Raw genomic sequence first — 24,934 nt, forward strand, 5'->3', positions numbered from 1 at the left:
GTTCAGTGTTTTACATTGGTTGCGTTGTTGTAATAGAAAGTTGTACATACATCATGGTTCCTTGGATATTTATTTCATAAGATATATTTTAGAAAGTAGAATGTTTTCTCTAGCACTAAAATTCCATGTTACCGTGCAAATTAATTTCACGGAGCAAGTTATTTATCCGTAATAATAGATGTACCGATGATTTCAAATGAAAGCGTTAACCAAAAAAATGCTGCGATGAAAATAATACTGTTCTATTAGTTTCTTGATTGTACCCTTGGAGTAAAATTCGTCGTTCAGTGTTGCACCTATATGGATACCCTCGATCTGCCTTTTTCCTCCACTCCTGTCTTAATAAACCATCATGAACTGTCATTCCTTCGTCTTCCTACTCTCTCTTCGCTTCTCACGACCCCTTTCTACTCATCACCCGCGTTCCTCGCCTTCGAAAAAGTATTGCCAACTTATTACGTGTATTCAGGAAGATACCGCCTGCCACGAGTGGAAAATTACTGAAGATGCTAACCTTGTCCTTACTAATGTAATCAAGCCAGTTTAGCCGATGAGAAGATAGCTCCCTCCTCATACAGAGCTACTATAAGTTTTAGGGCGTGTGAAATTCACCCGCCAGAGAAGAAGCACCAGTTTCTTTCCGTGTGCCGCCTGCGATTTCCCATGGATATCTGATACCCGAAAACTCACGGGTTTTGGGTGAAGCTAGAGGTTTGCATGTGTGGCATGCGGATTTAAACATTGGGCATCCGATTGGTGCCAAAAAGGTCTACCCATTGCGCTCCGCTAGCATTCTTCCAAAAGATCTAATTGAATTTAAGAGTTTTGAAAGTCGGTCTTAATTGACATTTTGCATTCCAGAATTCACTCTAGCTAACACTCTTCGAATATTTTGCCTCGGTTTACTTGATGAGAATTTTTTTAGATTTTCCATAATTCATTGACAATTTCTACTAGTTGGCACTTGGTCTATTCATTAGTGCAGGTATGGAAGATATGTAACGATTAGCTTTTGTTTAAACGATACTATTAAAATAAAGTGCAAAGTCATGTCTTCATATTTTAAACAACTGAAAGATGAATGTTTAGCTAAATTATATTCCAAACTGGTTGTAAATGTGATGTAAAACGTTGAATTTTGAAGAATATTACAAAATTCGGCACAGTATGAGGTTTATTCTGGCTTCCTATACGTGCGTATACAAAATGGACATAAACTATTCCCCTTTTATTGCAAATTCTCAACGATCATGCTCTTTCTTGCAATTACTATTTCCCATTAGGTTCTGCCATTCCCCACAGTGGCTGATTTGACGCAGATGTGAATATCCTAAAAAAATAAACTCAGATCGCGTTAAAGCCATGCTCCAGTGGTATAGAACCTGCGAATTTACGGCCTGCTCGTGATCGTCAGCGTATGGAGAGTTATGATAACATGACCATCAAAATAAAAAAAATATGTCAACTATAATGAGAATAATATGTCTGCAATCTAATATGGAACACGTAAGACGAGAATGAGAGGGAAAAATTATTACAGGCATGAGAAAAAGAGAGGAAATCCGGGAATTGGGAAAAGTTCAGGATCATCGGTCAACTCCGGGAGAGTTGGCAGCCCTATTCCCGGCACGGCAGGGCAATGCCGACCGAAGACAGTTAGGCTCCCACACGCCCACCCCATCCTCCCACCGCCAGCCATATCTTTCCCACCCACCCGTTATGTCCCATCATTCCCACCCTCTCCATCCTCCCCATCAATCCGACCAAACACACGAGGGCAAGCGCGCAAACACACACACACGCATGGAGGAGACGGACGAACGGAGCATGGCCGCGAACGAATCACGGCCGGGGCGGGGGAGTGGTGTGTGCTCTTGGAAGCCGAGGAGCGAGCGGCCCACATATCACTCACTCGCCGCTGGGTCGCTCTCCGCGTCGCATCGCTCACTCTCTCTTCCCTGCTCCCTTGGGCCCCTCACCCCCCCACCGAGCGGCCGGCGGAGGAGGTGGTGGAGAGGGAGGCAGAGGAGGAGGGGTCGGGTCGGAGCATCCCGGGTGGCGGGCCCGCGACACCGGGCCGATTCATTGCGACGGACCCGTCGCGGCGCGGGAAGAGTGTCTCGAAAAATCGTACAATTGAGGGGTTTTTCGGAGGGGCAGTTTTTCCATTTGAGTTCCGTGAATGTCTACAAGATGCTCATAAGGGAAGCCAGCGATGCCAGGTGGGTGCAAAGCTGTTGTGATGATGGTGCTCATCCAGCCCTCAGAAGCTGTCCTCAGGCGTGTGCATGCAGGTAGTCCTATGAAAGGGAGCCCTTCCTTTAGGGTGTGGGTGAAACAGAATCACGCGGTCCACCTGATGTTACTCGCATTGGACGTTATCTAGTATTCATTTTTCAACCATTAATCATTGGCCGCAGAGTCTTTGTCTGATTGACATATCTCTTAAGTGTACTTCAAAATATATTTTTTATCCTTATATCCTTATCCCGATGTGTTCAATGGCATTTCGTTTCTCCTAAGGGAAGTACCATGAGGGGACTTCGAAACAATTAGCATACTTTCTTTTCAATTAACTTATATGATAGAAATATTTGGTTTCTCGGGCATTGGTTTGTTTGGGTTTATGGGAGTTATCTCCGTGGTTTAAGGTGTAATTGGTTTCAATGCATGAGATATTTATAGATGCTATTGTCGGTCTTGTCAGTAATTTTTTATCTTTACATTTACATGATTTCTTTGAAGCACTATTTTAAAATATTAATTAATTCATAGCAATTCCTTTAAGCGGGACTTAGTAGTACAGTAGGTAGAGCCCTTGGCTACTGACCAGAGGGCCTGGCTTAGATTCCGGGTGATGCTTCTGGACACCCTCAGCTTCACCCAAGCTACGTGATTTTTCGGGTACCAGAAGAACCTGGGAAACCATAGACGACACTGGGAAAGGGGCTAGACCCCCTTCCCTGTTGTGTGAAATTCACACGCCGTTTAGTGCTAGGTGAGTGTAATCAGGCAACAACCATCATCAACAACCGTTTAGTGCCAGGTGAGTGTAATCAGAAAACAGCCATCAAAACAACCTTCGGGTTGGTTTGATAGCTTTTTATCGGGTGTATGTATCATTTAAGTTGGCCGCCACACATTCATGGATAAAATATCTTCATTTGTTTGACGTGCTGGCGAAAGGATATCTTAAATATTGAACTTTCAACACAATTCCATGTGTTTTATATTCTGGGCGTTCTACTCTTTCACTTAAAACTTTCTGCATTGCTTTTTAAGGTCACTGACACTCTAGCATTTATCTGCCTCATATTTGTTTTCCATTCGAACATTTATGTACTCAAACGCTGCTCAATAGTCGATGAATACACATGAGGGCGTAAAGCCGTAATTTATAAACGCTTCACCAATTAACTCGGTAGCCTGGTGCTCGTACAGCAAGATGTATCTCACATGTTTTTCTATGGGTGCTTAGTTGGTCTCGGAAGCTTTTTATTTTGGGTGTCGCACCCGCCGCCATGATTGTGTGATGATGGTTTAAACGTCGGCTCCTTTGAAGTCCTTGACCATTTTCGATGGATTCATTCCTTTATAGATAAAGAAAGGAAGACCTCACTTGGCGGGCTCAATGTCTTTGGTCGAAGGTCAAACTGCACTAGTAGTTATTTGTTCGTCATGGTTATCTAGGCGTGTTTATTCCATTGCTGAGAGTATCCTTGCTACTAATGTTTAGTTAGTGATAGAAGATGAAAGAACACCCAAATGCGTTAGGCACTCAAAGGTTCCACATGATTTCAGAATTGAGTTCGAATTATAATTTTTAAGTAGGCGGCCTTCATTAGGTTGTTTTCGTTGTGCAATAGATTACGAGGCCAGTATGCATGTCTTTTATTTGTCATCCGAAGCGGAATACTATGACAAGCGTCGGGAACGGACTAACTGTACATTCCAGTGCATTTTTCAAAAGCGTCACCAACCCCATATCTGTGATCACTCACATTTTTCATTAAAGACGTTAGCATTTTGATAAAAATTATAAAAAAAGACCTGTTTGGCTGTAGGAATGAAATCAACTTTTTTATAATATAAAATTGGGCAATAAATAATAGCTTACGGAAATCTTCTGAATTGAAATAATATCCTGGTTAAAGCTTAAAGTGTTGTAGTGAAATTCAGTGGAAGTGATCTATCTGAGATTTTCTTACAACCTAAGAGTGGCGTTTTAATTTGGTTAATTTATTTGTTTGTAGTTTGTGGACGGAATGGCAGAATTGCGTCCAAAAAGCACCCAATAATTTCTCAAATCAAGCCACGTAATGATAGCCATCAAATCCAGGTATAATCGTTTTGTTTACCTAATATATGAACATTTAGGATATCAAACATGGCACTGCAATTAACCACATTGTAACGGAACGCAATACGAGTTTATGGGCTAGGTATTAACCCGCAATGTCATGTAATAATATTAGATATTTAAGTTCTACAATGTTCTTTTTAATGATTTGAAATAACTAAGGGTATAAGTCAACTTTTTCTTCATCATATCCATGAACTTCTGAAAATACTAAACTTGGTAACATTAAATAGAGATATTTAATTATAAACATAGGGCCAGGTGTTAGTTTCAAGTAAAAAATATTTTAAAGCTATACATAACACGCTTACGGAAACTTCTATTGTACCCACCGCTTGATCATCGTTTTGATAATTCGTTCTCTTAAAAAAAAAATCCTGTTACCCGGGGACAGTATTTATTTTGTGCAACAATTTTACTGAAAACCCTCACAGCTGAAGAAAATCATTTTCTTTTACTCTGTAATGCAGTGATGATCCCTTCGCAGCGTCTTGGATACTTTCGCCTGGCTGATTCATTCTTTTGTAGCTCCCTGGTGCGTCTGCAATCCTAGATTTATTACCGCGGTTGAGATTTGATTCCAGGATAGCTCAGTTGAGATGAATTCCCCGCACAATTGTCATTACGGCATTCGAGGCGATGGTGCACAAGGTCTCGTTTGTTCCCTGTGGGAGGGCCCAGTCGCCAACTCATTCTCTCGCAGCATGCCCGCCCGCCATGAGTCGTCAATTTCTCCTAATAACCAAATCCCACATACTCGTTGAAATGTGTACGGAGTTACTAATCCAATGTTTATAGGTAGGTTCTCTCGCTTAACTTGCCTTAATTGCTCAATTATATGAACGTAAAATGTGCATGAATTGAAATTAATTGATTTTCAATGAAAAGGAAGCTTTAGCTGTATTTCAAATTAAATTTAACTATAATTTTCAATTTATTAATTCTAACTAGTATTGTATTTCCCATTTTTTATCCGTTGTATACGGTTTATTCATTCAAAATACTTTTTAACTTATGATCTGATATTCTTTTCAATCATATTAAATGAATCAAATTCAATTCAATCAAATTGAATTTCAATTTCAATGAACTGACAAATACGTTCTCGACACACCGCTGTCATCTTTTCAAGTAGCGTCGTAACAACGAGAAATTAAAATGATATGTAGTTTTCCACAGTCAATGCTGATTTGTTTGAAAGGGTTAAGATAACCTCGTTCTAACTCCTGCGGTGCTTGAAATCTACTTCCAGAGTAAGGCAGTCAGTTTCTTTGGGAGTGCAGTGAACGATTTCCCACAGAGGTCTGGTATTCAGAGCTTTGCACACAGCTCGAATGCCGTTTCTTGCTGTAAACATCATGGCAACATCCGTGCTTTGGTGGATGAGTATTGTTCTTCCTATTCATCGTCCAGTGCTCTTATACCACTCAATGCCATTTCAATTTCGCTCCCCTCGCCCGATTAAGTCAATGACCTGTTTGGGGTCGGTTCTGACCCAGTCACTCCGTCCCATCCTATTGTCGTCGGCTTTCAAGTACTAGGGGAGTAAGAGTTGCGTGTTTAGGCTGCACATCGGATCTGCTGGAGGCAGTTCTCTACGCGGTGGTGAAAGTTTTAAATACTTCGTTAGAGTAAAACTACATTCTGAGTGTGATCTTTTCAAGCCCATTCTCATAGTAATTACAAATGTTGATTATCTGTAATTAGAATTAAAATCGAGTAAACTTATAGTCGGTGTTTGACGATTGAGATATTAGGTGTCCAATTATCATCACGTGCTTTCTTCATATTTTTCTTTGTCGTATTGTCTACCATATTTTTCTTAAACTTAAGTTCTAGCCTAATCTTAACCATATCTATGCTCTCTCTTTTCGTACACATCAGATCGTTATTATGTTACTTGAGATCTTGATAAGACGCACTTGACTCATTTTTAGGAATTAGTCTTGTAGCAATCATATTGACAAAGTAGTCATACGCAAGGTAAGACTTGAGTCCGATAACTTGAACGGCTCTACTCCTTAGCCACCCCGTCAAAATGGCTTCCCGTTCGCATTTCCTGTGTTCAGCATAATTTACTTAAGGCGTTTAAATTTGACCAGAATCTGTGATCTTATGCTTTGGATGATATTATATTTTTCCGACAAATGATGTAAAAATATTATGTTGAGTAAACACAATCCGATGAAATCGTCGTGCTTGACTTCTTTTCAGTAGATCAGTTACTTGAACTGAAAAACAAATGATTTCAGGCACGCTAATGATTGGAAAAAGAACAGTAAATTTATCCGCGTTCAAGACTTTAATAACACGTGGGATATATAATTTAAATGGTCCTCAGAATTTTGTCAATAAGGATGCTGTTACTTCATTTGAGAAATCGTCGAGGCCGATTCTTACATGAAATCCAATTGTAAAGCACAAAGAAGGAATCAAAGACTTTGCGTTTCCACTGGAAAGAATTTATGATTGTCGATCCCATTTATGATCCGGTTTTTAATACACCGAAGCCAGATGATACGTAACTAGTTGACAATAATAAATTCTTTCCTGTGGAAAAACAAAGTTTTTTATTCCCTTTTCGTGCTTTATCAATGCCATTATTTCAATATCATAGTTGAAAAAAGTTTGAATGCATTAATTGATTCCATCTTTTTGAGCATGTTCCATGCTCAATTGACAATGATATCGGTCAATAAAAATCGGCGATAGCTATTTTTTAGAGATAGACTGCCATTTAGATATCTTCTTGTTTGATTGCAGAGATTTATTCTCATAGTGAGTAGCCTCGGTCATATTGGAATCGATTAGCATTTAGTTAATGAAACCTTTCTTAAGAAAAAGTGGAAATCGTCATCAGTTATCTGAACTTTAACTTTTGTGAACTGTAGCTCAAACTAAGACGTAACAATGGGTCACTGCTTTTAGAAGTAACATGCTACTTGCTCGAGGAGAATTTGTTCTAAAAATCGAAAAATTACAGCATCTCGCCTGTAACTATGGAGAGCAAATAGGGCTTGAACGTAGGATGTCCAAAATCATTGTGCTTATTCAACGGTATAAATCGCCCGACTGATAGCATGGAGAGAATATCTAATCCAGGCCCCTAACTGCATTAGCATGTCTGACAATATCCACAATGCAGTAATGGGAGGTTCTGCTTTAAAGGCTGGAGAGATTTAAGGAATCATTTGTACAATACAAAAGCACTAGGCAAGCAGTAGGAAATGGTAATACTTTGAAAAGTACATATTTTCCAGAGTTTTAAAATATATACTAGAGTTTTGGATTTATTTTGCTAGCTGGTGTGTCACATCTCTATCGGAATACGTTATGCTTTCGACCATCTTGAGAAATTCAAATCGCGGTCGGAGCGGCCGCTATAGAGGACACTGCTCTACCCTACGCCGTCGTCATGGCGGATGCTGTCGCATTTTTCTTGATCTCCCCTCGGTATGACTCGCATTCGCCAAAACTGCAATTGATTTAAGGTCACGCGTCACTGGTGGGCTCATTTTGAAGGACTCTCCGTCCGTTGGTACCTCGGCCTCCACTCAAATATTTTGGGATCCTTCCAGGAATATGTTCGAGCTCCTCGACGTTTCCATTGGCTCCCGAGCCAATATGCTGTTCCTTGAAACGCCCCCACACCAGAGCGCGACCCCTCTTGGTGACTCGATCCTCCACTCCAGCGCACTTGTTGCCTCTGCCGGGCGTGCGGTTTGGATCGAAATACTTCCTTCCTCTGCTGAACGTCACCGACGCAACAAATCTTTCTGTCCTTGTCCTTTTAAGCATAGTTTCTCCTTCATTGTGGTGTCTCCTCTTCCATGCTTGCACCTCAGTTAATTTTGTTGTTTTACTCTCTGATTGGCTCACCAAAAGTGATATTTTTCTATTTAATAATATATAAAAGTATTATTCGAATAGTTTCAAGATAGGCGGACCACTTGGCTTTAGATAATTGGCTTGGACCTCGCTGCCGAAAACTCTTGTGCACTTTTAAGTCAGCGGTTCTTTAATTGTGCGAAAATATGTACCTGAGTGCACTGATCTCAAAGTAAGAAAATTTTTTTCATTGTGTTTGCAATATAACAAGCAATAATGGTAATAAAAATAGTATTTACCTACGATGACTTCTAATCACCTGATTGGTGCTGCCAGTAAAAAGGTGATCGCACTTGAAAATTAGTAAATAAGTGAAAGACTGTGTTTTATTGGTTTTGCGTCATTAAAGAGTGGGCTGAAATTATACCTTTTACCAGAAAATCATTGTTCATATTGACTCACCCTTCACAATTCACTTTAATCGATTGAGTTTTCAATCGATTAAAGTGGATTGTGAAGTGCGAGTGAAGGCGTCCTGATCAATTGCATGCATTGGTTATTTCCTACGCTGTATCATTCAGTTGAGTTCCTTCCTACTTGATGGCATTGAAACACTTTCGGGAAGAGCGTTTAACGGCGTGACCTTAGGAGATCCCTTCTTGGTTCAATCTATTTTCGAGGACATTAGAATATCACTGCTACCACCGAAACTAAATTCTCCTAAAGAAAAATGTGCCCATCCATAGCTTTCATTATGCACATAGATATAGTCTGTTCCAAAAATAAGTAGAATAAGTGAATATGGAAATAATTGTAGCAGATAAAAGTACAAATTACTGAAATTCTTCCTAATAACGCCCTTGTTCATCGACACACTGATGACAGTTCCTCTACCAGTCGAGCTACGCTTCCTTGAAGGCGTCGACGGGAACTTCGTTCAGGCACCTCGTCACTGCCTCTTTGACGTTTTCCAGCGGTCCAAAATGGTTGGATTTCAAGCTTTTTTTTATTATTGGGAACAAAAAAAGTCCAGTGGGGCTGTAGGGCAGCTGGGGCAGCGTTGCCACCTTGTACTTTGCCAGGGACTCGGTCTCGAGGAAGTCGAAGTGGGACGACGCGTAATCATGATGCAGCCTCCAGTTAGCAAATATCTTCTTCCTGACGGGTTGCGAACTCTTCCGTAGTCTTTCGAAGTCTTCCATTTGAAACTTCTTGTTCACGGTCTCTCCCTGAGGCACAATCTATTTTTGAATAACACCTTCCGTGTCGAAAAAGACGATGGAAAAAGGCTACTTATATTTGGGACAGACTCTGTTCATAGGCTAAAAGAGATGATGCGATGGTTGTAACACCTGAACGTGAAAAATCACGAGGAATCAAGCGTCAAGAAATAATGGCTTCATTTCCTCTAGGTTGATTTGAATGCGTATTTTATTTCCCGTGGGATGATTATTTTATGAACAAATTTTGACCCACGCGCGAAAAATAATCCCTATCTCAACCCCACTCTGCAACCTTACCCTACGTACATCCTTCCTTCGATGAAATATGCTGGCAAGATTATTTCTTTGAAATTTACTGGGCAGTGCGTTTTAAAAAAGCCCGAATAAGGAACAATTATTCAGTTTTTCTCAGGATAAAATAGGGTAGAAACATTATTTTATTTTGCTTGAACCTTATATTATGTGTATTAAATTATTTTTTGAGGTTTTCAAATATGCTTAGCGGAAAATTAGCAGTGATTAAAAGCATGCCAATATGGTTTCAAGTTCAGCCTTATTGTCTCTTAGGCCTGATAGGCACTTATTGCGCTCTGAATACTTAAATGGGAATAAAAATAAATGCCTTAAAATAGCAAAGCTTATGTGGAACACCATGTCCAGTCATTGGAAGAAATGGATATGTGGTGGATGTTATCAATCTAATAGCGAAGGAGGTTTATCAATTATGTTATCTTCAAAGTCCTCGATCATTAAATATCAAGTTTCATGCCATCGTAACCACATGCGAAGATAATTTATTTATATAGGGCAATTACTCATTACAACTCCATCACGTTAGTTTCATATCACAGATGAAGGAATTAATTGCATCCGTCTAGAAGAAATATTGTATCCATGTTCATGTAAGCATTTGGATACGGGCGGAATACTAACGTAATTATAGATTTTATCATATTTTTAATAAGTTTGCATTTATTTTCGTTTTGTGGTTAATTACAGGAAATGATTGAGCACATCGTGCGTTTCCAGTTCATGTTTATCCTTCCCATGTTTTTACTGAGCAGAAGTGCGAAGGGATACCCTCGTCCTTAGCGGCGCTTTTATTGTGTTATACATATACGTACATCCTGAACAGGACAAAAAGTTATTTTACTTAATCGGGTTGACGAACTGATGCGTTGTCTGGGGGGTGGGGCCATGCGCCAGAGTGCGTCATAGGGGTTATGTAATGGGCGTAAAGGATAGCAACGCGAAATAGCTCACAAACTAAGTTCAACACATTTTTCGGCATATTCTTTAGTTTGGTATTAAATGGAAGAAATAAGGCAAAAATACTGCTAATATTTAGCGTATAAATAATATTCTTGATGAGCCATCACGATAATATATTCTTTCGTACTCTCTCTTTGAATTCGGGGTGAACCTAAGTTGAAAAAATAGGGCATAAGTCTTATCATTAGGATTTGAGGTATCTGATAGCAAAGTTATTCTTATCAAAATATTTCCCGCGAACTCTTTTAAATACAGGTATATAACAAAATTAGAATTATTATACATTTTTGGTGGACGAATAATGAATCTCCGCACGTTTCAAAGAAACTGCGGGAGATGCCACAACGGTAACTTTTAAAGGAGCCATCCGCTAATGTGCATTTCAATGCAACAGTTTCAGTGTAAACATCATTCGCCTTGAATGATTTTTACACTCTGAAATTGTTGCATTGCAATCTCCGTACGGTTTTTAATGGGTAAACACTATTTATACATAAGTGTATTACAACTCGTCATGCTGAAAATAATTTCACAGGATTCTTTAAAAATAATATTTCCGCTTCGGCTGGATCTCCTGGAGGCATTGGTAGTTGTGCTCTATTCAGAGCGTCCTTTTTTCAAATAAAAAATGTGAAAAATAAATGAGAGAGGTATTGGTTGTTGATATCGAGGTAATTAATTCATGTTAATTGTTAATTTAATTAATGGATAATACACTAAAATTACTAAAATATAAAAGAGAAAGCTTAATTCAATAGTATTGCATAATTTCAATTCTAAGTGACATAAAAATATTTGTGAAAAGTGGCTACAATTAATCCATATTTTCTTTAACTAAATTATTAATATTTTGATATTATAGTAAGTTATTTTAAAATTCTACTTTTAAGTTATTAATCTGTCAAATAGTTTTCCCAGCAGTGTAGAAAATGCTCAGAAATCATATCTGAATAAATTTTTTACCTTATATTTCAATTCCTCTGACTTTGTATGACTGAATAATTCCACGTATGTTTTACAAATCATAAATGAAAATAAATTCTCAGGTATCAATACTAAGCATAAGGTATTAAAAAAATAGGTTGACAAGAAATCGGTAAACCCTTTGTTATTGGGTGTTTGGCATTTTGTATCATTTCCAAGCATTAACTTTGATTTAGAGGTAAGAGGATAAGCGCAGATAAGGTGGGAATGTAAACTGACGACGTTTTACATGTGATGGCTGAAGAAAGGAAGTTACTGGCTGAAATTCGAAGGACGCAAAATGGGTGGTTCGGGAAAATATTGACAGGTAACAATATGTCAAGTGCCGTAGTAAAAGGAATGTTATTGGGTACACGGGGTGTAGAACGGAAGAGAATAACCTTTTTTCACAGGATTAATGCAGGTAGAGAGTGCAAAGTACTGAAAAAGAAAATGATGTAGTTCAAACAAGAATACCCTTATATATGGCATAAACAGGAGCGTTTATGATCAAATAAATACATTGTGTACTATTAAACTCGATTTTTGGGTGCACAGGATGTAAGTTACGCCTTTACATCGAGCCCCAGAGACATCTATTGACTTAAGTTTGCTCCCTTATGGACGGAATGCCTTGGAATTGTGGTTTATTCCTCATAATGAAATCTTGAGTGCTCTTGAGGAAACTCCATTACCTTATTCCCGCCCCCATCATTTCGAAACGGCGACACCTGCTCCCTGCGAATGCCATCTGCCAAAGACCCGAGGCGAGAATGACGGTGTGACGTGAAGCCGTGATTCTCCCTTCCGCCCCCACGCCCTCTTCCCGACCCGTCGGTCTTCCCCGTTCCCTTCAGCGCCCCACCGCATCGTCGCCTCGCTCCAAATTGCCCGCATTTCATGTCACCGCGCAATGGTGCAGTCGGTATTTGGGCCCTCGGCCGGCACTCAACACTGCCACAGGGGTTGGCAAAATCGATGGTGTCATCGTTTTGCATTAATTCTATTTTAAAGGGTCTTGAAGTGGAAGACTGGCGACGATTTCATCATTATAATTTATTGAGAGCCACTTTTTTATCCCATGTCAGAGGAGTGTGATTTTGGAAGGGCTGCATGCGATATTTTCCGCCCTTGAGCCTTGATAAAGGACTGCAAAAGCTCTGTTTGAAAGCTTTGATATCAGCTCAGTTCTCATGCAAAGGTTTTTTAATTACTGATCGACTTTAATAATATCTATAAGCAATTATATTTTTTTCTTTATTACGCTCATTTTGATAAATGAAGCTAATCAACAAAATATTCTCTGTACCCACCTTTTAATTAAGTTTGTTGTGATATGGTGTATTAAAAAGTAAATTAAAAGCATTATTTTTTTCATTGATCTGCGATCATCCATTCGAAATGTGATCAGTTTTTTAATTCATTACTGAATCCATTATTCCGTGTAATTTGTAGCTGCCTATGCGTTATCACTTTTCGGTTGATCCGGCTTCAATATTTTACACATGAATGAGTTACAAAGATTTCTTGTTATAATTGCCATGCATATCAAAGAAGCTTAGAATGTACTTCTTTTACGTTCTTCTACAATTCTCATTTTCTCCATCGTTAGCAGTATAGTTCAATGTAGCCTGTATTTATTCAGACACGTGCCCTTTTTACCACTTCCCTATGACGAATCCCTGCCTTGGTAAACTACGAGGCCTCGTACCTTTGAAGTTCGCCAAATTTTGTCTTCCTTTGCTCCTATCATTTCTATTTTAATCTCTTTCAATGCCAGTCTCTTTATTACATCAGTCTACTTATTCTGCCGCCACAAATTTCACTCTGATTTAGGTCTTAATGTGCTTTTTGTCTCCATTTTTACAGATTAATTTTTATTTATGCTTTTGGATTCATGGCCAATTCTTCAACCCTTTACATCGTTTTCTATTTTAGATGGCGGCGTGGTAGCCTATTGCGTATAGCGTTCGTTCGTTTGTCGGAAATTCCAGAGTTCAATTAGGGTGATACTTGTGAGAAGTCTCATCTTAAATCCAAGTGTGCGACACTCTGGAAGCCGGAGCCTCGGGAGAAATTGCATTGGATTTCGCACGCCTCAGGGCTTGGCCCGGCGTGATCTCGACCCTCGCTTATCAAGACCAACCTTCGGGTTGATTGCTGGGATGGCTATTTTAGAGCTTTAAAAATCCAGGCGAATAAGGTCCACTGGCCATCAGGGATCGGCCATTAGGAGTTACGGTCACAACCTGCCCCAATGGCCAGGGCAATATCTTCTTCTTTCGGACTCTCCTCTCCTCCGCTTCTCTTCCTCTTTGTCGCCGACAACCGTGAACTCGTGGCGGTTCATCTTTCTTGTTTCTCCATGAGCTAAATGGGAATGGATTGCCTTAATGTCTAAACAACCTTATGGCCCGAAAAAGGTTTCTTGTTTATCTATTCCTTCCCTTACTCCAGTACGTCCCCCAAAGCATCCCTACCACACCGAGGGACGGCTCATCCCTTGTTCTAGTCTTGTCTTCGGGGAAAAGCGTTTGCAAGGGCCCTGCGCGCCAGAGAACTCCCACTTTTCCGTCGCTTGTCCCTCGTCACGACGGACGGCCCTGCGTCCCCCCTCCCCCCACGATCGCGCGGTGGAAAAAAAGAGCCGCCTGTGTCACCTTGCTGTTATGAGCGTAAGGAGGAAGAGGACCATTAAAGGGGAATGTTGAGGTTGGGGTGGAGCTGGGGCAGGGGGGGTGGCCGCATAGGAGGGTCGGCGTGCGTAGCCGCCGGGTAACGCTGCGATGGCGTGTGCGGGCCGGTCCGCGAAGACGGTCACCTCGGGGAAAAAGCAGTGTGGGTGCGTGTAAATGTATTTGATTTCCCAGTTCCGCACATTCCGGTACGGAGTCTCGTGGATGCCCTCGGGGAGTATGGGGGTGGGGGTCCATCACGTGAGCCGACCGTGTCATGCGTCTCCCAAGTGCATGCGTACCCCCTCACCCCGACGGGGTGTGTGACGTGGGTCGGGCGGAAGGGCGAATCAATGGCCCAGGCGACGGCGGTAAGGGGGGAGTGCGGGCGAGCGGAGGGGGGGTTGGAGAATGCGAAAACTGTTGGTTGGGAAAGTATGTATGTACTTTCATATCATACCCAGTGAGCTGTCACGAGGGTACGCGGCATGACAGCGGGGCATAAGGTCACACCTTTTTAGTATATAGTCAGGGTTAAACGTGGTATGCTCCAAAAGGAATGGCAGCTGACAACGAGGGTTTGTGTTACGAACTTCGGCGTGATTTTGACGTAGAACATGCCATGCTTGCTGAGCGTACGTGGGAGAAATAAATCTTTAAATCCGTCAGACCTCGATCTTTTTGCTCTCCCGCCCCCTTGTAGCCCGTGATGTTCCTTGATATCCCAATAAGCCAACAAGTATCCGAGAGGCCAACCACCACAACTGACAGAACACCCATAGCCAGGGTGGGAAACGAATCCCCGGCCTTTGGGATGCCAGGCGGGCACAATACCTGGGTAATCTTTCAGCAACTCTTTAAATCAATTCTTTGATCCAGGTAGTATAATCTAATAATCTGATTCACCATCTTAGGTACGTGTATTAGAAGTAAACAAGTGAGCCTATAATCTTTTTAAAAGTATTTCTCTCGCTTTCTTTTTCGTTGTTCGATAAGACCTTTATCTTAGTTTCCCTAGTAACCCCATTAATTTCTCTTACCTTGCGTAGCAATTTTTCATAAATCTAGAGTCGCCCGCGACTTATGGCTAGTTCCATCGATAGCACATTTTCCTATGAGTCAACCTACTCCATTAAATTCCCTTACAATTGTACGATGGTTTTTTTAAGTCTGTTCGGTATTTTCTTCTCATGCATGTGTTCTAAATGAGGCTTGGAGTGGGAGCTCTCGATTTGCCTTGAAACAACCACTCGTTAATTTCCATTTTGCTTGTCATCCCTTGTTTCCCAGTCCTCTTAATCAAAATAAAAAATAGTTCACCAGCAACCGATTTAAATTGAAAGATCACCGTAATTACTGGGTCCTAATTTAGTAATATGGGTTCAATTGTTTAATGTCTTTCTTTCTGGAGGAATAAGGAACTTTGGACTGTGATGTAAACTGAAGGTAGATGAAAAATGTAGACCCGAATCGGGAATCCCTTACTTAAGGTATCAGACTATCCCAGATCAGTTCTAGTTTTTTATCTATCTACACTATGTTTATAGCTTAACGTTCCTAATTTATTAGGTAACTTTTGCTTAAATTACGTTACTTTGCTTGCTCTGTTAATCCCCAATAGGAATTAATAGAATAATCTTCGTTTGCTGACATTTGAACTGCAAATAGAAGGTGATGATGATAAAGAAGCAGGAAATATTTTCATTTTTCAATACTTGTAATAAAGTTTAGTGTTTATTTTAGGGTTCACTTAGTTAGAAATGAAATAAGCTCGGTGACCATTGTGGTCAAATTGTTGTGTATGAATGAATGTTCCTGGTCAATTAGGCGTCGAAGCTGGGCCAGGACCAGAATATCGCCCTGAAATTAATCAGAACTTTTATGCCAACTGCATTTACGCGTAAATAATCAATAAAGCATAAATTGTTTAGCGTTAAAGGTTCGGAAAAGCCTTCAATTCCAGCAGTGCAATAGATTTTGCAAGCTATATTTGCAGCTAGTGGCCGTCTACAGCACACGCTGATGTACCATTGGAGGTATATTGAATAGAATGCACACATGGTAGTGTAATGCAAATCCGTATGCATTATAGCCGTGCATTTTGTGATTATAACAGTAACTACGCAAATAAAATGTTCCACAAATAAATACTGTGACAGTAACGTATGCAATGATTTTGAAATCCTACAATCAAAACCTCAAGACCTCAAATCAATTGTTCCCCATTTTCGATTATCTTTCAATAGTGGCATCTTTATATATTTTGCAGTGCATGAATTGCTTATAAAAGGCATGTTTTGAGTCACAGTATTGTAAGCAATGAAAATTACTCTTTTATTGTATTATATTATAATTATTTACGTCATTAATACGGTGATACAGGGACAATACTTGAAATGCATGGAGAGTTTTGAAATAAAGTAAGCGTGAAAATTATTACACGTAAGAAAGCACGACGTAATAAAGTGTTTCGTAGAATCTGAGTGATGAAAGAGGTCACCGTCAATACATTTTTATTGTGCGATGATGGCAAACTGCATGCATATCATAACGATTACTTTATCTTTGCTCTTATTACTTGTACAGTTCCATGTAAATATAAGTAGTGTTGTAATTTTGTTTTACCTAAGACCTAAGTTTCTAGATTCCGGAATGAGATTAATGCAAAGATTAGGTATCCTCTTGTTTGAGCAAAGATTTTTTAAGCGTTATATTAAACCTTTTATAGTAATGTTTATCTTTGTAACTTTTTAAACTCACCCCTAGTACTCCAACATTTACCCTATCCTCATCATGTTATTTGTAAATTCATAAGAAGATACTAAAATGGATTTCAATTATTGTCAACCGGACTACAAACATGTAGTCCCTCAAACCAGTACAGTAAAAGTGACATACTTCGTGACGGTCCAGAGACTTGGGCTTCCGGGATTGCGACTGGGCTTCATATAAGTATACTCGTATTCCTAAAATTTACTCCCTTTAAGGCTCGCTCAATGATCGACCGCGGTTTTCATGAAGCTTGACTGCTAATTATGATTTAACTAGTTGGTAAACATTTATCGAATATTTTTTGGCGGATTTTTTGAGACCCATTAAATTGGTGGACTTATTCATGTTTCAGATTGATGCATAAATGCATGGACATAATTGAAATTCTCAAATATATGATTAATCAAGAACATAGTCAGTATTGTATTATTTATTTCAGTATTGTATTATTTATTTTTTACGTGCCTTATGTTTTATTAAGGAAGTAGGCAGCTCCTGTTGTGTTTTATAATATGCATAAAATGCTATTCAATCACGACTCCCAGGTTGCTCGAATGAATTAGCTCGATAAATGCTGCTTAATGCCAAAAATCGCAGCAAAATTATTAATGGTACGCCTGGCGTATATGTAAGATCATTTCATTTGGAACGTTCATAAATTATATTTTAAAGAATTTTTCGATATTTTCGTAGTTACTGATTCCACTCTGTTATTTCTTGATGTATTTGCGTATTTATTGCTCATGAATGTTTCGCTTCAAATCAATCATAAATGGACTTTTGTTTTCTGGAGATTGCAAGGAAGCTAAAGCATTTGAATAATGATAATTTATACGAGTAAGAGAGATCTCTTACCAAAATATTTTTTTCGGAATTTATCTGCTTCATATATTCGTATTTTGATGCCTATTTAATTTTTAAGCATAATCATGTCATTTTTGGGTCTCCTTCAAGTTCGTTATGGACAAAGTATCCAGCGAATACTACAACAGCTCATATATGGTATTATATTTGTGAATGCCTTTACTGGTTTCAGCAGGAAGCATCCAATATTTGAGACTCGTGCAAGTTGAAGTTCTTTTCATCGTGGTTTCCATTTGTCTCTCTCTTTCTGTCGTGTCCTCTCTCTTGTTTCTCTCAACTTCACTGAAGCTTTTCATCTGAAGGCGAGCCCTCACGGGGTCGAAAAAATACCCAAATGCCTCAAATCCTCACCCTTTTGCAGCTGGGATGGCAGCCTCGCGACCACGGACACGGAGGTGGCGGTCGCGGCCGCAGCAGCCGTCGCCCTGACCGCCACGGGCTCCCCCGGCAGCGCCCCCCTCCTTCTGCCCTCCCCGGCCAGCCCCTCGGCCATCCTCGTCAGCCCAGAGACGCTCTCCCCCTCCCGCTCCACGCCAACCGTCGACCTCAAGAGCATGCAGTCGGTCGGCGGCCACCAAATGGGGGGAGGGCCCTCCGCACCCCACCAGCAGTTGGGCCAGCAGCAGCAAATCCCCAACGGAGCGGGTCTGCAGAGGCAAGCGCCTGTGTCTCTCGGGTCAGTTGTCTCGCGCGTGACGTGCTGTGACGCCACCTGCTTTATGGGTTGTTCGAACTCGAGGTGATTGGAGTGTGGGGCTGGGGAGTGGGGTCTTTTTCATTTCCCCTCAATGGCTGGAGCGAGAGAATTAAAAAAAAAATAATTTTACATTGACATGCACGAGTCGTCTGCTTTCCTGCGTAATGGTCTCCATCGTCCACCTGACAGCACTTTGGCCTGGCATGGGGAAATTGTTTGTTTCCATTGGAGTTCTATGTAAAGGGCTTCCATGAAAAATGGAAGGCTTTCTTCCAAAAAACTTGCTTTCGTCTTCTTTATTTAAACAATCACGCTAATTGGCTAGTTTTTTGCATTCATCTCGAAGAAACGGTGTGCGTGAACCTGCAAATATATCATATCCTCTTTGGCAGAGGTGGCTGACGACATTGGTTGAATGAGACTGCTGTTTCATTTGGCCGAGGAAGGAAACATACTCTCACCCCGATCAGTAAAGCACTCAACCGCTGCGAAGGTCGTCGCTTCTGTCCTCGTCCAGTATAAATCATAATTAAACTATTTATGTAACGTTCAAGTTATTTTTGCAGCTCCTTGTCTTTGGCAGGGTTCTTTCGTTTTCTTGTAAAGGGTACCTTTCACTCAAATTGGGAATATCTGACGGTAAAAATGTTAAATCATTTAATTTACTCAAATTTGGTAGTTAAACTAGCAATTTTCACTTCGGTTCTTTTATTTAAAATTTTATGAAATGCTCAAAGATCGTTTTATTTTTTTCAATTTCTTAATTCATTGATTAGTGTAAAAGTTTTCCTTTCCCGGCCAAGAAAGGCAAGTCATCTGTTACTTCAAGTTTCAACAATTGAAGTACATATTTGTTAATGTTTTCGTACAATAATAATCTAATAATTGAGCATTTTAAGCCATTTTTCGTGGAAGCTTTCATCTTCAAGTTTGCCTGATGCTCACCATGTGCCCCGCAGCTCCTGGTTTCAACAAATGACAGCTTGAGCCGCTGAAACCTTTGCTTGATGGCCTGCTATTTATCAATTAACACACGAAAATCTTATGACTCTAATGATATCAGCTTACTTACAGTAGTAGGATGATATTTTTAGCAGTTCTTTAAAATGCTGGAATTATTTTTAAAATATTTTCTGCCAGTGTGGATATTTTATTTTTCAAAATTAAATATGGTATGATATGAACAAGTTAGATAATATAATATTTGTAATACGTGTAGACATACGTTTTACTCCTCGGTGACATTTTCATTTTTTATTGTCAAAGAGGTTTAGTGTTTGTGCGGATAAAAAAACTTATTAACAGTACTCCGTGAAGGTTAACGTATACTTTTGCATTTAACATTTCCTAACTTAATCAGTAGTGAAGTTCCATTAATACCCATTAGCAAGATTGATTTGGAAAGTAGTGTTAGTTCTTTTCACCGCAGTGCATTGCATTAGAAATGATTGACATGTATTGGTTAAAACAAGAGAGACTTTGTATAGTTTTATAGAAATCGAAGTGCGAGTAGCATTGCGATTGTAATGTATTCACTAATTTAAAAAAATATTTTTCCAGCTAATATTCCGTTAGACTTAAACTTTCACGTATCTTATGAGAAAATATAAATATAGAGATAGAAACATAGATGAGCCAATATCTTGATAACAGCATATTACATGTATAATTTGATTCTATGATGTATCCTTCCAAATAATTAAATTGTCATGAAGACGTGTTTGTGTCATAGTATATTTGCATTTGTTGCACTATAATAATGAGGATTAGTTACCATGATTGATGCAAGGTCACCTAGGAATCAAGTAATCACTAACCTCACTACTTAGCATCTATTCTGGCATATTCTATATTCACTATCAGCCATTAATATGGCGAGGAGTCCACTTTTTTCTTGCCATTTTTGTGCCCCTAGACAATTATTTATTTTGTTTACACACCACGAATGTTCATTATATCCATTCATCTGTCGGGAATATTTTTTCGAGATACATGAAATCGTTAATTTTTTTAATTATTACGTTATTCTTAATATTCTCCTAATCAGACACGGTTGATTTGATTTAGTTACGGTTGGTTGCCTTCGATAACACTCCATTTATCTATCGGCTGAAAATGAGATTGTTTTTTTGCTAAGAAGGAATTGTTCCATTGTTGTATCTGACTCTATTAAACCTAAATTGCCTCGGTTTCTCTATTCCCAATACGTGCCACTTGAGATAATGGGGGTTATTAAAAGTAGGAGTTTTTATAAGAGATATTCCAACCCTTCTTCCCAAATTTTCAGTTACGTTATCGCGGTTTTTGACATATATTTCACTCATCTGCGCTATACTCGTCTTGTAATTATTTCATATTCTTTTTTTTATCTGCTAACAATTCTTATTCTGTTTAAATTATTATAGGTCAGAGAAAGTATAACCGAAATAATAGTCTAAATCGTTCCAAATATATATTTTGATGAGAATTCGGTTATCTCTCATCCATTACCCGTTAACTTGTCTTTTAAAACGTCTCATAGAATTTTCTTTCGCAATGATAAATGATCTCTTCTGTTCTCCTGTTCTCGTACTCACATGAGTGATTAACTCTTTCCACATTATTAACTCATTAACTTTTATTTCCCGCAGTACTCATGACTTCTCATTGTTACAGCATTTATGTCTTTATCTAATATTCATAGTTAAGCACAGATAAAAATAACCACGTTTTGTTTTATGAGACTGTGGAATTATGGATGGATCAGTTTTCAGCTGAAAGTGGATTAGGTCTCATTCATGCAAGAAAGTCTCTTTGTTCATAGTGTGTGTCCCAATCCACGTATATTAATTTTTCAATTTCCATTTAAACTCTTTCTTTATTTGAAAGTTTATCTTGATAAAACGTATAAGAGAAAAGCGCGAGACCAGGGAAAAACCTAATTTTAATTACGATCTAGATGAATATGAAACCTATATAGTCCAATAACGGAAGAGTTCGTGGGGTGAGGCAGGCTAAGGAAAGGTACTCGTTTGAGTGTCTTTTCGAGAATGGATATCGTGTTGTGAAGTGTCTCCCTGAGTGAGATTTACTTTATGGAGAGGTATTGCCTCGGACGTAGGAACACTCCGAATCCCAGAATGAGAATGTTGGCATGACCATTATAAAGTAGTATAGTTAGCGCCAGCTCTCAACTATACCACTGTTTTATCATAAAAATATGTTTTACCGACAGAAAAAATATGTTCCGACTGTAAATAATTCTTTTCCATAATTTCCAAAGTGTATTGCTGCTTGATCTAAGCTATACTGACAGTTTATCCCATGGCATATCCCTTGTACTAACATGACTGCATACCCTTTGCATGTTTTTGATGCATGATCGCTAGACCTTTTTTAAAAGAACAATCTCAACCTCTGTCGCAGTTGTAGTCAATTAATATAATCATTTGGAGTTGAATTTTGGATTAAAATTAAATCAATTAGGCTATTAATAATGGTGCAATCTGGCCGCAAGCTTTGAAGCAGCAACCAATTTCTTAATAGTGATTATTCCCACTAATGGTGCATACATTGTGTTTAATGTTTAAGAAACATTTTGATTAAATATTATTATTGACTAAATAGGTGAGGGCGACTATCATATATCGTAATGGTACTATTTAAGAATACGGCAATTAATAATTCGTATGCAGTATTACTATTAATTTCCTTTGCTGCTTCCTCGAAATTCAAGGACTTATGCTACATGTGTAAACCATTATAATCACTGCAAATGCATTTAAATACGCTTACCCTTGAGAAAAATTACGATGAATGGATTTTTGTAGAGGTTTTACTAGCGATATTTCACCTTTAATGGCCTGGCGTGAAAGCCCAATAACACCATCTTTTATGATTTGTCCATTACGAATGATGAGTTACCCGCTGTTGAAATATTTCTCGCATATATCAAACGATTGGAGTTGCCCCGTAATAACCGCAAGGGAAGCAACCCGTAATGGCGTTTGATTCATATCAAACAGTACCTAAATAAATCCTGATTATACATAGTTTCGCGTAATTAGATCTTAAAGGGTGATCAATTTATGTCTATCCATTTCCGATTCATTAACGCGCAGTTGTTATAATTTTTGTTCGTGTTAATTAAAAATATTATTTCTCTAATCAACACTTTCATTTAAGATATCTTTGAAGCTCGGTGCCGATCTCATTATATATTTCAAATTTAAAACAAACGACCGTTGATAATTAAGCTTCAGTTGTAGGATTAGACCCCTGATCTTGCAAATTGATTATTTAACCGAATTTAAGCCGGGTTGAAGTAGAGGTTGGAGTGATATGGGAATTTGCCTTTGTGAAAGATCAAATTAATGTATTTTTTAATCCCTCGGTCATGATCCTTCCCGACAAGCCAACTCGTCCTTCTGCTAATGAAGACCAAGGCTTACCAAATCGAAAGGGGGACAGAACCTGGACATTCATATCTCGGGTCTGGTGCGCCCTTTGAACAAGGACTCTGAGGGTCATCTACTTCCTAACATTCAATGGGAATTGACCAACTCCGTATCTATGCTCCGGTCCACATCACCCATCATTATGACTTTGACCTTGGGAAGTTCCAGCGGTTGCAGGATGAAACTGACATAGGACCCTAACTCTTCGTAGCAACAGACGATGTTTAGATTAGAGAATTTGTATTTACGAGTGTTTATACGCAGCTTTAATATAACAATCTGTTGTTCTCATGCGTGAGGAAAATGGATGTAAAGCATCAAAGTCTATTTAAATTGATTTCCTATACGTGGGCGATGGATGTTTTTGCTAATGTTCAGTCAGAGTTTTGTGGTTTATACTCCGTCGTTCTCATTCTGTGCGCTCACATTTATCGGTAAACGCTTGGGACGATAAACAAATAGAAATAAACAGGAATTGTCATTAGTGTAACTTTCAGGAATGTTTTTCGCTAAACATAATCCATTTGAAAAAGTCAACGGGAATTACTGTGCCTTTTTGCATAAAAATTATGTTACTTTATTTCTTAATGAAAGTGTTTAATTCAATGAAAAATATTAATTATAGTTGTCAAAACACTGAAATTGTTCAAATAACCTACAGCTGGACCTATAATTTAATATGCTTAAGGCCTAATGTAATATGCTTAAGGCCTTGTATTTAAGTAATAATTCACGCATAATTTCATTTTATTCGTGTGTCATTTTATTTTTCGTTGGAATATATTTACCTTAGTACTCGATCAAGTCATTATTTATTCATTTACCCAAAATAACACGATTTCTTTTTTAATATTTATATTTGATTCCCGTATTTCTTCGGTTAGTGTTAGAATTTAACGGAATTTTTTTCCTTATGCGTGGCATAATGATATCGCATTTAAATCTGTTGGATTGTACGATCTCGTTTTTCAGTTGGGCGCATAAATTAAGGCAGTCGTTCTTATTAATGTGACGTACCTTTATGTCAATAGTTCATTGTATAAATCCAGAAAAATGACGTAAATGGCGCGGTTGGTAATAATTTTACCATTTTTATTCTATTTGAAACTTCTATTAATTTATACAAATTGACCTCCGAGATGTAGCATTTTATTCCCCAAGTCAACGTGCCACTATTATCTGAACCACATGTTTCAGAAGCTCTGCGGCGAGAGTACGAACTGACGTTTAGCAGGATTTCCGACGCCCTCTTTCTCTACCTTTGGCGGAAGTGAGGGGAGAAATGGAAAGGGATATGGTCAGACACCGAAAAGATCTTGATCCGAACGTTTCATTCCCAACCTCTCTACGCCATGAAAGGCCTCAACGGGATGCGACGCAAAGCCCTTTCGTCCTCACGGAGGGTCATAAAAGAGATCTCGGAAGACCGTACCGCCGTGAGCGTCGCCATTTCATTTTACGGCCAAGGCGTGACCGAAAGGGAGAGAGCAAGAGAAAGGATGGCAGGCAGTGTAACTATTGAAAGCCGGTCCTCTCCTCACCCTTCAAAGTCACGACGTCCTCGACTTCTTGTCCCCTGGAGTGCGGGAGTGAGCGCGCGTTTGTTTCTCTTGATTCCAGCTTCCTCCGCCGAGCTCGCTCCGTTTCCCAGCCGGTGATGGGGAGGGCGAGGGGAACCTAACGAACGATGATCATCAACGATTAAATCCTCCGACGGAGCTCGGCCCCTGGCACGTCGGCAGCGGCGTATACTTTTACGCCACTTGGGCTGCATAATTGCAGGCGTCTCGCAGCAAAAAAAAAAGTCGCGAAATCCACTCTCCCTCCCGTCTCGTCTCCTCCAA

At 39.3% G+C, this 24,934-nt stretch overlaps 1 protein-coding gene across 3 annotated transcripts in view; it reads left to right on the forward strand.

Annotated features, from left to right (window-relative positions):
- Nucleotides 1–24,934, forward strand: part of LOC139697528 (proton channel OtopLc-like) — a 161,774-nt gene that overhangs the window by 96,673 nt on the left and 40,167 nt on the right. The window contains exon 2 of one of the 3 annotated variants that reach the window (XM_071596256.1): nt 18,319–18,633. The exons of the other annotated variants lie outside the window; for them this stretch is intronic. Within the exon in view, the coding sequence (XP_071452357.1) occupies nt 18,319–18,633 (315 nt within the window). The remainder of the gene's footprint in view (nt 1–18,318; nt 18,634–24,934) is intronic. 3 annotated transcript variants of the gene reach the window in all.

Source organism: Hetaerina americana, unplaced genomic scaffold (assembly GCF_022747635.1).
Source record: "Hetaerina americana unplaced genomic scaffold, ioHetAmer1.1.p SCAF_8, whole genome shotgun sequence".
In the NCBI taxonomy this organism is placed as follows: domain Eukaryota; kingdom Metazoa; phylum Arthropoda; class Insecta; order Odonata; family Calopterygidae; genus Hetaerina; species Hetaerina americana.